The 17,867-nt window shown below is 46.4% G+C and overlaps 1 protein-coding gene across 2 annotated transcripts in view; it reads left to right on the top strand.

The window, feature by feature from the left end:
- The window catches only part of chst10 (carbohydrate sulfotransferase 10), a 98,153-nt gene that overhangs the window by 39,412 nt on the left and 40,874 nt on the right, over window positions 1–17,867 (top strand). For both annotated transcript variants that reach the window (XM_072476600.1, XM_072476599.1), the window contains exon 3: window positions 4,951–5,042. In XM_072476600.1, the coding sequence (XP_072332701.1) occupies window positions 4,951–5,042 (92 nt within the window). The remainder of the gene's footprint in view (window positions 1–4,950; window positions 5,043–17,867) is intronic.

The following is a 17,867-nucleotide window of genomic DNA, read 5'->3' as shown; positions in this document are numbered from 1 at the left end:
CCACAAAGACTATCCTGCTCCTGCTGCTCTATCTTTCCTTCACCACTCCTTGTCCGCAGATCCATCCACCAGCCACACCAAAGAAGTATTACCTTCCCCTGGCACTCCTGTACCGTTTTCCCTCAAATACTATGCCAGTCGGGCAGGAAAAGACCCTCAAATCCGGCTTGAGCCAAATGTGCGACCACTCACTCCATGGCCGCCACTGGAAGTCAAGTACTTTGTTATTAATGAACTTTTCTAGATCGGATGTTTGCGCATCAACATTCAAGACGTGGAGGGCAGCACGGTGGCGCAGTGGGTTAGCACTGCGGCCTCACGGCGCTGCGGTCCCAGGTTCGATCACGGCTCTGGGTCACTGTCCGTGTGGAGTTTGCACATTCTCCCCGTGTTTGCGTGGGTTTCGCCCCCACAACCCAAAAATGTGCAGGGTAGGTGGATTGACCATGCTAAATTGCCCCTTAATTGGAAAAAATTAATTAGGTACTCTAAATTTATGGGAAAAAAAACATTCAAAACGTGTTCCTATGTTGGATTTGCTGTGAAGCTGTAGCTGGTGTTTGTTCCATTGCTGTTAGCTGAGGAGCTTCCTTGCAGTGCAACAGGTTTCAAAATTGAATCTGCCCCACAAGGGGAAATAATAACAAAGCTGTTGTTATTCGCTGTCTGTTAGAGGTTGAGTGGGTGGAGATCGCTTTCTATTCATTTACTTAATATACTGTTTTCTTTTACTTCCTGGTCTTCTGATTTTTGATGTGAAAATTTGGTTATAAAATTTAAACATGGGGCTGGATTCTCTGTTTGGGAGACTTAAGTGGTGCCGCCCGAACTGAATTGTGAGCGAGGGGGAATGTTTGATCTGAAATTCAGGAGATGCAAATGGGCCAACACACTGTCCACATGAATTGGAAGCAATTCCCATCTCCGCTGACATCGGAATCGCTGGAAACGGAATTTACATTGAAGAACCTGACAAGCTAGAGCTCCTTATAAGCGCTCCACTCACCACACACCAGCAAAGAAGATGGCTCAGAGAAGACCTGTCCCCTGATTTTGGGAATCTGAAGTGGACCAACTGCTTGATGCCATTGAGGAGAGGAGGGGCACCCTCTCCCCACGGTGGGCCGCAGGCTCAAGCCTGCCCTCCTGAATAGCGGCTGGGAGGGGTGGCAGAGGCAGTCAGTGCTGCGAGCACCACCAGGAAGAACGGCATGCAATGCCGAAAGAAGCTGAATGACCTCCTTAGGCTGGGCACCTTTGTGGACCTGGTCCAGATTGAAAGTGATGTGTCCAATGCCCTGGCGCATTGGGCATCCATCACAGCTCAGATACATGAGTGTGTGGATGTTTGCAAGATCCCTGCTCAAACCCTAGAATGAGCTAGAGGCATAAAGGTTCAGGGCGACCTTCCCCTTGGCAGCCGCAGGGAGGGGTGTCCTCCATACCCCACAGTGCTAGGTGAGCCACAGGTGTGATGGGGATGGTCAACGTGTGCTGTCAGTCACCTCCATGCGAAGAGGCTTGTATATTGGCTGGTCCCACAGCTGGGGGTGAGTGAGGGAGATGCGTGTTTGCTGAGAGCATTGCTGCGGTGTGATGTGCTGCCTTGGTGTTATACACTGGGTGCGACAGAGAGCTGGTCAGGTTTCCTGGCTTGGGGCAGGACGCATGGGATCAGGGGCTTGGTGGACAGGCAGGGCTTGGAGACAGCTCGTGATCCTCATGGGTGGGCTGACTGATAGTGTCACTGGCGAATTCTCTTCTCTGAGAGGGCCAGTGTGCTAGGGAGGGTTCCAAAGGTGTTTGGTTGTGATGAGCTCTGATAATCCCCTTCTCCCTCTGCAGTGGGGCTGCGCTTCTGAGGAGTGGCAACACCTGGGGGGGGGGGGGGGGGGAGGGGAGGACTAATGACTGAGCATGACCATGTGCATCCTGGTGCTGACACTGCTGGGGTACAGTGTTTCTGGGGGGTGGGGGCATGGTGTGTGGACTGGGTGGGTTCCAACATGATCAGTGGCTCTCTGAGCATTTACAGGATACAGCGATCAGTGACGTGTGAACAGCCAGGAGCTTGTAAGTTGTATCAAAGAGGTACATTTAAGTAACATACTACAGCAATGGAGGTCTGAGCCAGCCCACCCCCATCCCAAGGGAGAGATCCCGAGCGCATGGATGTGGCACCAGTCGTTCCCCGCTGCTCCCTGCAACCCAGGTAGCCTGCCCCCACCAAGCTTGACAGGTTTAGAAAGTTTTCTTACCTTCTAGCTCTCCCTCAACAGCCAGAGCGCCCAGACCCCGCTTGTAAATCCCTACAACTTGTGAGCGTGACTCTCGCCCCTCTCGCCTGAGAGGGGCGGAGCATCTCAGAGGGGTGGAGCATACAGTGTCCAACCCGTTAATGATATTTAAATCCATGCAAATTATGTTTTTGCATGGGCCAGCCGGTGCGCTGCGCACACATGATTAGTTCCACCAATGGGGGACTGGAGCATGGCGTCGGAATCGACGGCTGGCGCAAATCCCGATTTTTGGATTACCCGATATTCTCCGCCCAGTCACGATTCTAGCGTTGAGTAGCAGAGAATCCAACCCATGAAATTAACAATGAACTGTTTGATAAATCTGAAAAATCTGACCTCAGCATCAAATTTTTTCAAAGGTATTCTAACTGATGCTATTTCAAATATGTTTTCCAGATCCCACATGTTGTTGTCATTTATTTTATTGGTTATTGGTTATCTTCATAAACAATTAAATTAAATGTACCAATCTAGTTATTGATAGTTGCCTCTAAATGATTTGTGATTTTGAATTTAATTTTTCAAATTCACGTTTAGCTTAATTATATGATTTTGAAACTGGACTAAAAATGTTTGTGACATTGCTGGGACTCATGAAACCCGTGTAATCCTACATTTTACAGTGAAAATCGGTCCACATAACAATTTATTAACAAAATGGATAGCAAAACTTATTGTCTAATATATATGTGGTTTTGTTTAGGTGAAACAACAACTTCTAATTATTTAGCACCTTTAACATAATAAACATCCCAAGTTGTTTCGTAATAATGTTATCATTTGGCACACTGGGCCACTAATGACAATATTGGGAAGTTTGATTTAAGATGTGGATTTTAAGGAACATTCTAAGGAAAGAACAAAAGAAGTTTAGGAAGCGAATTCCAGACTTTAGGAATTTGGTATCTGAAGACATAGTGGTGGAGTGATTAAAATCAGAATTGCTCAGGAGGCCAGAATTAGATGATTGTGGGACTGGGGGTGATTACAGGGACAGGAGAGCAAGGCAGTTGAAAACAAAGATAAAACATTTTAACTGAGGCCATGCTTAACCTTTGAGTGACCTTGGTAACCACTGCAATGATTCCCTTGTGTCTTTCCTTGTTGTGTATCTTGTTGCAGTGAAAACGAACCCATTCAGTACAATAGTCTTGTTGTCGGTTCTATTTATGTAACAGCATTACACCTATGTGTGCTGATGCCCAACTGTTTATAAAAGCACAATGGACTATATTGTCTTGGCTGAGCTCATTTTAAAATAAATGCTGCGGTGACCTTGTTAAATTGCCAATTAAACAATGTGTGGTATATTACCGACATGCGAGTGAGGTGACTTAAATTATTATTACTGTTCCCTTCTTCTGTCCATGACAGCAATAGTTTTAATTTCTAATTTAATTTGTTACCCTTTGTATCCTCTCCCTTGTTGAAATGGGCCGTTGTGCGTTTCCCAAACCCTGGTTTATGCGGTCCAGTGTCAAAAATAACCCCCAGCAAATTCTTTAAGGTGAAACAAAATTAGGATTTATTAACATATTCACAGCTCGAGCGATGGATCGCAACACACATTCACACTCACAAACATACAAGGTAGAAAGGCAGCGAAAGAAGTTACAAATTGCGAGTTACTTTTTAAAAAAAATCAAACGGCATTGGCATTAATTCACATGAGTAGAGTTCAGTAAGTCAATGTCCAATGAACGTTCTTTCAGGTAGTGTTGTATGGCAGCATCCTGGTTTTGGTCCTAGGGACTCAGTTGCAGATTGAAAATGCAGCAAAGTTTTCTTGTATTCTCAGAATTAGTTCACTCTGGCAAAAGACAGGATTCTTTCTGGAGATCTGACTTTGAGAGAGATGGAGGTCAGAGGCAGACTGCGAGCCTGGAGTCTGGTTTTCTCTTCTGAGGTTAAACCACAACTGAAGACAATCCAAAAGCTGCATAATTAGAGCAATTTGAAGAGCTCAAATAACACTCATGTGACAGGGTGGTTTCAGGTCACCTAAGGACCGTTGTACAAACCCATTGTATTTTTGAGCAGTTAACTGTGGAACAATTAGCATGTTGGAGATAAGCCACAATAGCTCTGCCTCTGTCCAGAACTGGCTGGTGCAGCTGTCTTATCCACTTGCCTTTAGTGTTGACTTGGCTGGAACTTCATACAATGCATTTCAGGAGGACGATGAGCTTTGTTCTTTGGAATGGCGTAGAATCTTCCAGAATTATCAATATGCAACCATTTTATCAGTTCAGCAATTGTCCATTCTAAAAAAAGCTGAATTTAAACAAGAGAATTTGTAAGAGAAACTAATTCCTTAAGTTTTTTTATGCCTTCTTGGTATGACAGGTAAAACATTGTTTAAACAAAACAATACTATTGCTCCCATATGTTATACAGTGCCAACAATAAAGATGCAAAACAAGTTGCAATATCTGTGCAAACTGTTTTTTACAATTTATTTTCAACCCAATGCATAAAATATATCAATAATTGACATAAAGACCACTTCCTTCCTTCCACTAGTGACAGCAATAAATTAACGATCACCATTTGAATTGATAACAGACCACCTAAAGTCATTGGCGCGCACGGTAGTTACCGACAGACTGCACTGACCTGATATACCTGAATTGAATGTTCAATTTTACAGAGTATGGTTCTAAACCACAAATATTGGATAAGACTGTGACCAAATATGTTAAAATAAAGCCTCAAGAACAGACTTTACACACAGATGACCAGGTAAGAATAGTAATTTCCTTTTTAACCTTTTGAGAATTATATTAGCATTTCTTTATTTAAACCAAGTCACTATGAATTAAAGCTTTGCGTGACAATATTACTTTTATTTAAATTAACATATTTCAAACAATTTACGATTATTCAGACGAAAGACTGTATTTTTCTTTTAGAACCTGCATCAGTTCTAATGTGTGGCTCCATCTATTGATGCATATGTCAAAACTTTATATAGACCAACAATAGCTATAAAACTAGATTTAACACCAAGCCACATAAAGTGATATTAGGTCAGGTGGTCAGAAGCTTGGTCAAAGAAATAGGATTTAAGGAATATCTTCTAGGAGGAATGAGAGGTGGAGAGGTTTAGAGAGCGAATTCCAGAGCTTAAGGCCCTGACAGAGGTCACACTGCATGAATGAGAAGAGAAACCATTGCAGGTATTTAGATAAGAATGAAACCAACCGAGTACAATCCTACCTAGCTGGATGGCAGTGAAAAGGCATTGGAGTAGAAAGGTGTGAATAATTGTGTCAAAGGCTGCAGACAGGTCGAGAAGGGATAGCTTGCCTTTAGCACAGTTAGATAGGATGTCATTTATTGAGGGTTTTATACATGGTGTTCCAGGAAAGATGGATAGTTTTGTCTGGAAAACCAACTGGTGAAGGATGCAACTGGAGCCAAGCTATACAGATTTGTGTAAGCATTTATTTACAGAGTTACAGATTACAAGAAAACACATCCTATACTAACAACCATATTTAAGTCTGTGATTATTTAAGGGGCCACAATTGTGTCTAGAAGTCAACACAATTAATATACAATTAACATGAGGATTTAGGAGCAACAAAATGGTCAAGTCTTTGGAGAGGAAAGGGAATTTAGATGGGGTGGTAGTTTACAAGGGCGGAGGGGGTCAAAGCTTGGTTTCTTTGACGGACGGTGGCACAGTGGTTAGCACTGGTGCTTCACAGCTCCTGGGACCCAGGTTCAATTCCAGCCTCACTGTCTGTGTGGAGTTTGCACTTTTTCCCCCAGGACCTCTAGGGTTGTAATCTCAGGATTACTCCCTGTGCCACGTGCCAGTGACGCTAGAAATAGGAAGATAGAGCAGCTAAACACGTGGCTAAACAGCTGGTGTAGGAGGGAGGGTTTCCGTTATCTGGACCACTGGGAGCTCTTCCGGGGCAGGTGTGACCTATATAAGAAGGACGGGTTGCATCTAAACTGGAGAGGCATAAGTATCCTGGCCGCGAGGTTTGCTAGTGTCACACGGGAGGGTTTAAACTAGTATGGCAGGGGGGTGGGCACGGGAGCAATAGGTCAGAAAGTGAGAGCATTGAGGGAGAACTAGGGAATAGGGACAGTGTGGCTCTGAGGCAGAGCAGACAGGCAGAAGTTCCTGAACACAGCGGGTCTGGTGGCCTGAAGTGCATATGTTTTAATGCAACAAGTATGACGGGTAAGGCAGATGAACTTAGAGCTTGGATTATACTTGGAACTATGATGTTGTTGCCATTACAGAGACCTGGTCGAGGGAAGGGCAGGATTGGCAGCTAAACATTGCAGGATTTAGATGTTTCAGGCGGGATAGAGGGGGATGTAAAAGGGGTGGCGGGGTTGCGCTACTGGTTAGGGAGGATATCACAGAGGGCAGTGAGGCTATATGGGTAGAGATCAGGAATAAGAAGGGTGCAGTCACAATGTTGGGGGTTTACTACAGGCCTCCCAACAGCCAGCGGGAGATAGAGGAGCAGGTAGGTAGACAGATTTTGGAAAAGAGTAAAAACAACAGGGTTGTGGTGATGGGAGACTTCAACTTCCCCAATATTGACTGGGACTCACTTAGTGCCAGGGGCTTAGACGGGGCAGAGTTTGTAAGGAGCATCCAGGAGGGCTTCTTAAAACAATATGTAGACAGTCCAACTTGGGAAGGGGCGGTACTGGACCTGGTATTGTGGAATGAGCCCGGCCAGGTGGTAGATGTTTCAGTAGGGGAGCATTTCGGGAACAGTGACCACAATTCAGTAAGTTTTAAAGTGCTGGTGGACAAGGATAAGAGTGGTCCTAGGGTGAATGTGCTAAATTGTGGGAAGGCTAATTATAACAATATTAGGCGGGAACTGAAGAACCTAGATTGGGGGCAGATGTTTGAGGGCAAATCAACATCTGACATGTGGGAGGCTTTCAAGTGTCAGTTGAAAGGAATTCAGGACCGGCATGTTCCATCGAGATTCAAAAAGATGAGGTGTTGGGCGTCTTAAAAAATATTAAGGTAGATAAGTCCCCAGGGCCTGATGGGATCTACCCCAGAATACTGAAGGAGGCTGGAGAGGAAATTGCTGAGGCCGTGACAGAAATTTTTGGATCCTCACTGTCTTCAGGTGATGTCCCGGAGGACTGGAGAATAGCCAATGTTGTTCCTCTGTTTAAGAAGGGTAGCAAGGATAATCCAGGGAACTATAGGCCGGTGAGCCTTACTTCAGTGGTAGGGAACGTATTAGTGAGAGGCAGCATGGTTTTGTGAAGGGGAGGTCATGTCTCACTAACTTGATAGAGTTTTTCGAGGAGGTCACAAAGATGATTGATGCAGGTAGGGCAGTGGATGTTGTCTATATGGACTTCAGTAAGGCCTTTGACAAGGTCCCTCATGGTACACTAGTACAAAAGGTGAAGTCACACGGGATCAGGGGTGAGCTGGCAAGGTGGATACAGAACTGGCTAGGTCATAGAAGGCAGAGAGTAGCAATGGAATGATGCTTTTCTAAATGGAGGGCTGTGACCAGTGGTGTTCCGCAGGGATCAGTGCTGGGACCTTTGCTGTTTGTAGTATATATAAATGATTTGGAGGAAAATGTAACAGGTCTGATTAGTAAGTTTGCAGACGACACAAAGGTTAGTGGAATTGTGGATAGCGATGAGGACTGTCAGAGGATACAGCAGGATTTAGATTGTTTGGAGACTTGGGCGGAGAGATGGCAGATGGAGTTTAATCCGGACAAATGTGAGGTAATGCATTTTGGAAGGTCTAATGCAGGTAGGGAATATACAGTGAATGGTAAAACCCTCAAGAGTATTGAAAGTCCGAGAGATCTAGGTGTACAGGTCCACAGGTCACTGAAAGGGGCAACACAGGTGGAGAAGGTAGTCAAGAAGGCATACGGCATGCTTGCCTTCATTGGCCGGGGCATTGAGTATAAGAATTGGCAAGTCATGTTGCAGCTGTATAGAACCTTAGTTCGGCCACACTTGGAGTATAGTGTTCAATTCTGGTTGCCACACTACCAGAAGGATGTGGAGGCTTTAGAGAGGGTGCAGAAGAGATTTACCAGAATGTTGCCTGGTATGTAGGGCATTAGCTATGAGGAGCAGTTGAATAAACTCGGTTTGTTCTCACTGGAACGACGGAGGTTGAGGGGCGACCTGATAGAGGTCTACAAAATTATGAGGGGCAGAGACAGAGTGGATAGTCAGAGGCTTTTCCCCAGGGTAGAGGGGTCAATTACTAGGGGGCATAGGTTTAAGGTGAGAGGGGCAAGGTTTAGAGTAGATGTACGAGGCAAGTTTTTTACACAGAGGGTAGTGGGTGCCTGGAACTCGCTACCGGAGGAGGTGGTGGAAGCAGGGACGATAGTGACATTTAAGGGGCATCTTGACAAATACATGAATAGGATGGGAATAGAGGGATACGGACCCAGGAAGTGTAGAAGATTGTAGTTTAGTCGGGCAGCATGGTTGGCACGGGCTTGGAGGGCCGAAGGGCCTGTTCCTGTGCTGTACATTTCTTTGTTCTTTGTCTGCGTGGGTTTCCTCCGGGTGCTCCGGGTTCCTACCACAGTCCAAAGATGTGCAGGTTAGGTGGATTGGCCATGCTAAATTGCCCCGAGTGTCCAACAGATTAGGTGGGGTTATGGGGATAGGATGGAGGCGTGGGCTTAAGTAGGGTGCTCTTTACAAGGGCCAGTGCAGACTCGATGGGCTGAATGACCTCCTCCTGCAGTGTAAATTCTATGAAATTCTATGAAAAGGGTGGGGAATGATGTACAATTTCAAGGGGAGGAGCCAGTTCATGACAAGAGAGGTGAAGAACACTAAAGGACCAGTTATAAACAAAGGAAGAAGCTACTTCAGATTAAAGTTAATTTATGGAACAATCAATATGAATTTGGTTAAAGCACTGAAAAGGTAAAAGGGCAAATACCAATACGGTCAGTGGGTAGTCTGATGCAGGAAAGAGATATATTTGTGCACTGAGGTAAATGACCTCTCTGTAGATTATTGTTATGAAAATTAACTCTGTCATCTGGCATGAAAAACAGTGCACTGATATGTAGAATGTAAATAAATATAATCCTGACAGGAAAAGATTACCCTTTTTAAAAAATGTGATTAAGAACAAATTGAACTGGTGGTTGTTAAGTCATTTGGTTATTTCTTAGTGCTTTACATAGTCAGCGGTTGAATTTGAACTGATAAGGAACTGCAATAACTCATTTGTTAAAAAATTATACAATTGATTTTTTGTTCCACTTATTAACAAAGCAGCAACTTTCATTCGATAGCATCATTAACATATAAAATGTGTTTCACAGAGGAGTTAATAAAAGGACCTCTAAGTCACAGAAACATACATCAAGAGGAGTGAACAAAATCTTTGTCAGAGGTGGATTTTAAGGAAAGTTTTTCAGAAAAGAGTGGCAGATCAAAGGGGGAATTTCAGAGCATGGAGTCTAAGCAGTTCAATCCATAGACACAGATGGTAGGGCAAAAGAAAGAGGATGCATTAAAATTGTATTCAGAAGAAGGAAGAATACATTTCTGAAGTAGAGTCATGTTTGACTCAAAACATTAGCTTTGTTTCACACTCCACAGATCCTGCCAGATCTGCAGAGCTTTTCCAGCATTTCGTGTTTTTAACTCCTGGGGTTTACTTCTGTTCTTTGATCTTTCCCAGCCTAGCAACTTTCAATCCCAGACTTGGGGTGGGGGGGGGGGGGGATTCTCCGAGCCCTGCACCGGGCCGGAGAATCGCCGCAATCGCGACACGATGCCCCGATGCTGGCGCGCGATTCTCCGAGGTGCGGAGAATCGGCGCCATTTGCGCCAGCGCGTTTGACGTGGCGCCGACCACGGACCGCTGGAATCGGCGGGGCTGCCGATTCTCCGGCCCGAATGGGCCGAGCGGCCACGCGGATACAACAGAGTCCCACCGGCGCCGTTCACCCCTGGTCGCTACCGGCGGGAACTCTGCGCGAAGGGTCGGGGAGCAGCCTGTGGGGTGGGGAAAAGCACTCCTTCACCGGGGGGGGCCTCCGATGGAGACTGGCCCGCGATCGGGGCCCACCAATTGGTGGGCCGGCCTCTCCCCCCCCCCCCCCCCCCCGGCCTACTTTGTTGCGCGGCCAGCCCCTAAACACCGGCGCCATGTTGAGTCGGGGCCGATGCGCTGAAGAAGTCCCCCACGCATGCACAGGTTGGCATGGCCCAACTGCGCATGCGCGGGTTGGCGTGGCGCCCATTTGGCCCTGGGAAGGGAGGCTGGAGCAGCGCGAACCGCTCCAGCGCTGTGCTGGCCCCCTGTGGGGGACAGAATCGGTCGTCCCCGTGCCTGTTTCGCACTGTTGTGAAATGCGACAGCGTTCACAACGGCGCAAACACTTGGTCTCCATTTTGGAGAATCGCCCCCCTGGTGTCATTATGAGGGATTTTCCTCCATTTAGTTTCCGCCTCCCAGCCTAGCAACTTTCAAACCCAGACTTGGTATCATTATGAGCGATTTTCCTCCATTTAGTTTCCTCCTCCAAAGCTTGAGTTAGGCGCATCTTCCTGTCTCATTTAAATCCTCTCAAATTTGGTCTTTTCAGCCTGAGTGCAAACTTCCACTTGAGACCATTGGCCTCTTGCTGCTCTCCTTCTCTTAGATCTTGGCAGACTAACCTCTTTTATGGATTTTCAGGGATATCTTAGACCTTCTCCCCCTGAAAGCCCATATTCATGGGAATGTGAACCATATAGGCCTGTATCTAGGTAGACATGCTGTTTCGCTATCTTTGAGACCCAACTCTATTTTACCTTGGATGTAAATGGACAGTTTAAAGCAGTTTGCAACCCATTGTTCTTTGTGCTTATGGAAATTTACAGACTCATAATCTATCCAGTGTGAGCACATAGATGCTGCCGCCATTGTCTCTAAGTATATACACTCTTCCAAGCAAGACATACGTAAGCGCTTTCTTTTAATCTTCAACAGCCTCTCATCCAGGTCTGCTATGAGGCAGACTTCAGAGCAGGTTACATGACCTCCTTCATTTTACCCTAAATTAAAGACAGAGTCCCAAAACATAACAACTTTAAATCTCTTAATTGTAACAACGTTTGGGCTACCAGTTGAGTCATAGCTGACCCACGAAGCAACCTGGAAGGAGAAGGATAATTTAGAAAGAGTGACCAAAACTTAATTAAATTAACATTGAAAGTAAAGAAAAAGATGAATCCAACTTGGAAATAACAGACTTAAAACAGTAGGATGAACTGAACAATGCCTAACTGATGTAATGCTGTGGCTTTGGATCATTTTCTTCATCAATCACTTGCAAACGAGTATGATTGTCCACCTAAGAAACTCCATGTTACAGGTCATGGGTTCTGTGGGTTCTTGCAAGGCGGATGAGCTAGATCCTGGAGGTGCATCTTCCACTGCACACTTGGCAGGTGTTTCTGGGAGATGGGATTGGTCCTTGGACTGTGGATCACTGGAATTTGTTTCTCAGGCACCTTTTTTGGGCCTCCTCTTGCCCTCTGGTGTCCTCAAAGAATTGTGTCCCTTCAGTCACGAGGTTCCTCCAAGTACATCTCTCCTGAGCAAGGGTCTCCCAGACATTGACATCTATGTTACATTTCTTGAGGTAAGTCTTCAGGGTGTCTTTGAGGCGCTTACTTTGTTGTCCTCTTGTTCAGGAGCCTTCCTTGAGCTGGGTGAAGAAGATTTGCTTTGGCAGTCGGGTCTCTGACAACCTAAGAACATGGCCGGCCCAGCAGAGTTGGTTTGGGATAATTATGGCCTTAATGCTGGTGTTCTTGACTTCTTCAAGGACACTGATGTTAGTGCACCTGTCCTCCCAGCTAATGCAGAGAATCCATCTCAGGCAGCGTTGATGATCCTCTCCAGGGTCTTGAGGTGGTGTCTATATGTGGTCCAAGTTTATGAGCTGTTTAGAAGAGTTAGGAAGACGACTGCTTTGTATACTAGGATCCTGGTGTCAGCAGGGATGTCACAATCGTCAAAGATTCTCGTCCTTAGGCATCCAAAGGAGACATTGTGGATTGGATGTGATGTTGGTTCTCTGCACCGATGTCAATCTTAGCTGCTTGACTCCACTCTTGACCTCGAAGATGTCTGACTTATTTCCGTCGGAATGGACTGTCGCTGACACCTTGTTGTGGAGGAGTCGGAGGATGTTGATGAGTTTCTACAGACAGCTGGCCTTTGACAGGGTTGCCCATAGCACTTCCCGATTGACTGAGTCAAAAGCTATAGTCAGATCAATGAAGGCCATATAACCCCCCCCTCTCAGGTTTTGGTGGCTCCGAGTCCTTCCACTCCAGCAAAATCCGTCGACACTCCAAATATCGCCACTTCTGGACTCTGGGCCACCTTCACCCTCAAAACCTCGGACATTGCGTCTGCGAACCCCTGCCAGAATCCTTTCAGTTTCGGACGTGTCCAGAACATGTGAACATGGTTCACAGGACTCCTCACGCACCGCCCACACCTGTCCTCTACCCCTTCAAAGAACCTGCTCATCCTAGCCACCGTCACATTCGCTCTATGAACGACCTTAAACTGGATACGATTGAGCCTCGCAAACGACGAGGATGCATTCACCCTCCTCAGAGCCTCCTCCCACAACCCGGCCTTCATTTCCTCCCCAGTTCCTCTTCGCATTTCTGTTTGACTTGACTTCCCCCCCCCCCCCCCCCCCAAAATCGGGGCTCCCTCCCAGTTCATTAGCTCTTTGTAAATCTCTGACACCTTACCCTCACCCACTCCTTCCCTCGATAACACCTTATCGTGTAATCCCAAGGAAACCAGGAAAGGATGGCACCTGTAAGTATCTGAACCCATTCGCACTGGGCAGCTCATATTCCTCCTCCAAGTCCTTTAAACCCCCAAAGGTGCCCCCCACAAACAGCTCCTCAAACTGCTCGATCCCTGCCTGCCGCCACTCCAAAACCTTGTGCCCAAACCCCCCCCTGCTGCCACTGTCCCCACACCCGCAGGGCCGCCACCACCATTGGGCTCGTGGAGTACTTGGCCGGCGAGAACGGAAGAGGCGAGAACAGCAGAGGCTCTGTCACCAATGCGCCTAAACTCGTACCCCTGCAAGAGGCCGCTTCCTTCTGCCCCATGCCGATCCATCACCCACTACCCACTACCTCACCAAAGCAATGTTTGCTGCCCAATAATAATTCATTTTGTTTGGAAAGGCCAACCCGCTCCCCCCCCCCCCCCCCTCGCCCCCGTTCCAACAGCACCTTTTTAACCCGAGGGGTTTTCCCTGCCCACACAAACCTCAAGATCAAAGTATTGACTTTCTTAAAGAATGATTTTGGGGCGAAGATCAGGAGGTTCTGAAAGAAATAAGAGCCTTGGCAGCACTGTCATTTTCACTGTCTGCACCCGCCCCGGCAGTGGCAACACATCCCACCTCTTAAAATCCCCCTTCATTTATTCCACCAACCTCGCCAAGTTCAATTTGTGCAGCTGCTCCCATCCGCGCACTACCTGGATACCCAAATATCTGAAGCTTGCCCCCACCACCCTGAACGGCAGCCCACCCAACCTCGTTTCCTGACCCCTGGCCTCTTCCCGATGTTTAACTTATATCCGGAAAACTGGCCAAACTCCTTCAGAATACTCATAATTCCCTCTGTTGTGTTATGCTTCTTCATGTAGCATATGCTGCTTCCTTGATGTATGCTCTGACAAAGGAAGGTTCAGATTTGGAGATAGGTTTAACACATTTATTGAACAGTTAACAATTCTCCTACTTGAGTTCGACTCTCCTGCTAATCTTGCTATAGTAACTCAATCTAACTAACCAGTCTGCTCTAAGCCATGCGGTGGGTGTGATGCTTCCGATCTGCCCCTGTGTTGCCTGTGAATAGAGAAAGAGCATGTGTGCCCCGTCCTTTTATATGGGTTGCCCCCTTGTGGTAGTGTCACCTCTGGGTGTCTTGACTGCCCATTGGTCTTGTCCTATCTTACTGACCTATTGGTTGAATGTCTGGGTGTCATGATGTCTCTGGTGCACCCTCTAGTGTTTACTCAGTCTTAATGTATTTGCATTGACCCCTTGCATATATACTGTTATGGGTCCGGGTTTACAGAACACCAAGGTGTTTCATGGAGTTCAACCGACCCACAACTTTTAATAGATTGTGGTGTGGGAAGCACACGGCGTACTCTCCAGGCATGATACAGCAATTATGGACAAATGGTTTTTAAAACAAAACAATTTTTATTCTATGAACTTAAGTTAACCTTTTAAAAACAAACATTGAATATCTTAACACCCAGTACTTCAAAGATAACCCCAAAAGACTACAACACTAAATAATCCTTCAAACTGTTCTTTTAAACATCCAAAAGACTTCAAACCTCAAAAAATAAGAACGCATCAGGTTACATTCAATATATTTATAGTCTTTGGATTTGCAGACATCAACAGACCAGCTCTGTGTTTCTTCCTGAAGCTCTCAGCAAAACACACAGACACTCCCAGCTGCCTACTCAAACTGAAACCAAAAGTAGAAGTGAGCTCAGCTCCCCCACCCTCTGACATCACTTCAGTAATATGATCAGCTCCATTTCTTAAAGGTACATTACTTAAACATCTATTTCTTAAAGTTTCTCTCACATGACAATACAGTGATGCATATCACCACATCCCCCCTTTTTTCGTGTTACATATTTTCTGTACAGTGTTAAAGAAAATTGAACAAAATAGGTAGATAGGTGATGACATATACAAGTCATGATGACAGTGATGATTATACAATAACCAAATAATGTGTATGAGTCCAAAGTTCATGAATTTATACGGTCGAGTGGTTTTCTTGTTTTGTTAGTGAAGTGGTGATGTTGATGATGGCATGTCCTTGTGAACGCCGTCAGTGTCTCTGTGCTTAAGGAACCAAGAAGTGATGAGGATGTGTGCAAATGGTCAAATCACTTTGTTGTCTGATTCGGACTCTTTTTTTTCTATGCTTGTGGTAGCGATGCAGTATGTAATCTGTGTCGTCCAACCTGGACTGTTTCTTGTGATTGCGATATTGATGCAATATGTTATCTGCCTTGAAACCTGGTTTGCTTGTTCGTAGTGGAGCAAACTCATCTGCCTTGAAAGCTGGTTTACTGTCATGCCATGCTATGGCTATACCCTTGCCAGTGTTAGGAGCTGTGTTGTTACACTGTCCTGCATTTGCAGAGTTGTACCATGTCATACCAGTCATTGTTCCAGTGTTGTTGGTTTTGTCGTGCTTGTTGTTGACGTATGTGCCTTTGGTACGCTTCTTGTAGTTGTCTTTGTTGTTGTTTTCGTAGGTTTTGTTGTTGTGTTTGTTGCGCTCAATGACCACACCGAGTGGAGAATTTGAGTCCTTCACAATGTTACTCATGTCAGTGTCCTTTGTGGCATCTGCTGTTTCATTGAGCATGCCGTTTCTGATTCCTCGGCGCTCCCCGTCTGGAGTCATGTCCGGTTCACTGGAATCATCTTTGGCTTGTCGATGCTCCTCGTCTGGAGTCCTATCTGGTTCACCTGAATCACCTTTGATTTCTTGACGCTCCCCGTCCGGAGTCATTTCAGGTTCATTTGAATCATCTGAGGTGTCTTGATGCTCCCCGTCCGGAGTCAAAACATTCAGGAATGCATTTTCTTATGGAGAGGCTCGGATGGATGAGTTTTGAATTAATGTGGTGTCACTGGTGTCACTAGTAGTCTCACTTTGATTGTCGAGTGCCTCTGTACATACTAGCTGAGGTCTGTCAGTCTCGCTGAGACGTCGCACATCTTGTATGGGAATTGTGAAGCCTTCGTCACTTGTCGCACATACAGTGGGTAGACTTTCAGTGTCTTCTTGCCGGTTAGATGAGCTGGGTAGACTGTCAGAGTCTTCTTCTGGTGGCTCAAATAATCTGGGTAGATTGTCATAGTCTTTTTGTTGTTCACGTGAGCGTGGTAGACTGTCATGGTAGTCTTGCTGTGCACTTGAGCATGGCAGACTTGCATCGTCTGCTGCTGGTTGCTCAGATAAGGTTGTTAGACCTTCATGGTCTTGTTCATGCAAGGACTGCGCTCTGGAGTCTCGGGTTGCTTCCATTGTACCAGCCTCTCCGAACAGGCGTCGGAATGTGGCGACTAGGGGCTTTTCACAGTAACTTCATTTGAAGCCTACTTGTGACAATAAGCGATTTTCATTTCGTTTCATTTTCATCTTCATTTCGTGGAGTCTCAACGAGCTCGCTGTGGAGGCTTGTACCGCTCTCTCTGTAGAGTCTGGCAGCGTTCCCTGTGTGGAGTCATGCAGTGGTCTTGCTGTGGAGTCGATCTGTGCACTCTCAACGGAGTCGTGCAGTGGACTCGCTAGGGAGTCTTTCTGTGTTCTCTGTGTGGAGACGTACAGTAGTCTCGCTGCGTAGTCTGTCATCGCTTTCTGTGCGGAGTCGGGGTTTCTTTGTGGTGTGTGGACCACCTTTCGTGTGGAGACGGGAACTCTTCGTGGTGCGTGGACCACCCTCTGTGTGGTCGGGGACTCTTTGTGGTGCGTGGACCACTCTTCGTGGTGCGTGGACCACTGGTTTGGCGTCAGGCCGCTCTCTGTGGGCTTGGAATTCTCTCTGTCTCTTGGCCTCAGGCTGCTCTCTGTGGGCTTGTACCTCTCTATGTCTCTTGGTGTCAGGCCGTTCTCTGTGGGCTTGGACCTCTCTCTGACTCTTGGCGTCAGGCCGCTCTCTGTGAGCTTGTACCGCTCTCTGTCTCCTGGCGTCAGGCCGCAGCAGAATCCTGTACTTCTGGGTTAAGATGTCGTCTGTGCTGGGCTGAGGATCCTCAAATCCGAAGAACTCGTCCATGTCTGTGTCAGATTCTTCACTGTACAACACATCTCATTGCGGTTCGGATTTGGTACTCACCACGAGGCACAGGTAGTCTTCAAGGACCATATCATCACTTTCTGTGTCGGAGCTGTCATTGTGCTCGCTATGTCCAAAGAAGAAATCAACGTCTGAGTCGTAGTCTTCAAGGACCAAATCATTTCTTTGGGTGGTGCTAACTGCTTGTTGCAGGGTTCTGCGGAGGTTACTTTCAGCTACTGGTCTAAGTTCAGGCATTGTGCTGTCGTTCCAGGTGAAAGAATTGTGTTTTACGGCTTTAAAACTGTTTTTCACTTTTTGGGGACATTTCCCCTTTAAGCGGGCGTGGTCCGGAGCCTCTGACATCATAACGCTTGTGACGTAGAATGTAGGAATGGAGTGCGCATGCGCAGATCGCGTTTCCTTTACTGTGCGCTCTTTGCGCAACTGCGCATGCGCGGCTTCTCACGCATGCGCAAAACACTGTTTTGCCGGTTCGCGTCTTCTTGAGAACTGCGCATGTGCGGCTCCTTTCTCAAGATGGCTGCCAATCAAAACTGCTGTTTTCTTCTGCTGCAAGCCTACCTGTGCCTCGTGGTGAGTATAGACTCCAGTTTTACCGATTTCTTTTGTGTTTTCCTCGCAGTATGTTTGAAACTTTTCCAGGACTGTCTGGAAGTCTCTCTTGTCTT

This window comes from Scyliorhinus torazame, chromosome 15 (assembly GCF_047496885.1).
Source record: "Scyliorhinus torazame isolate Kashiwa2021f chromosome 15, sScyTor2.1, whole genome shotgun sequence".
NCBI lineage: Eukaryota > Metazoa > Chordata > Chondrichthyes > Carcharhiniformes > Scyliorhinidae > Scyliorhinus > Scyliorhinus torazame.
The sequence above is the reverse complement of the archived record's forward strand: the minus strand, read 5'-3'. Positions and strand labels throughout refer to the sequence as shown.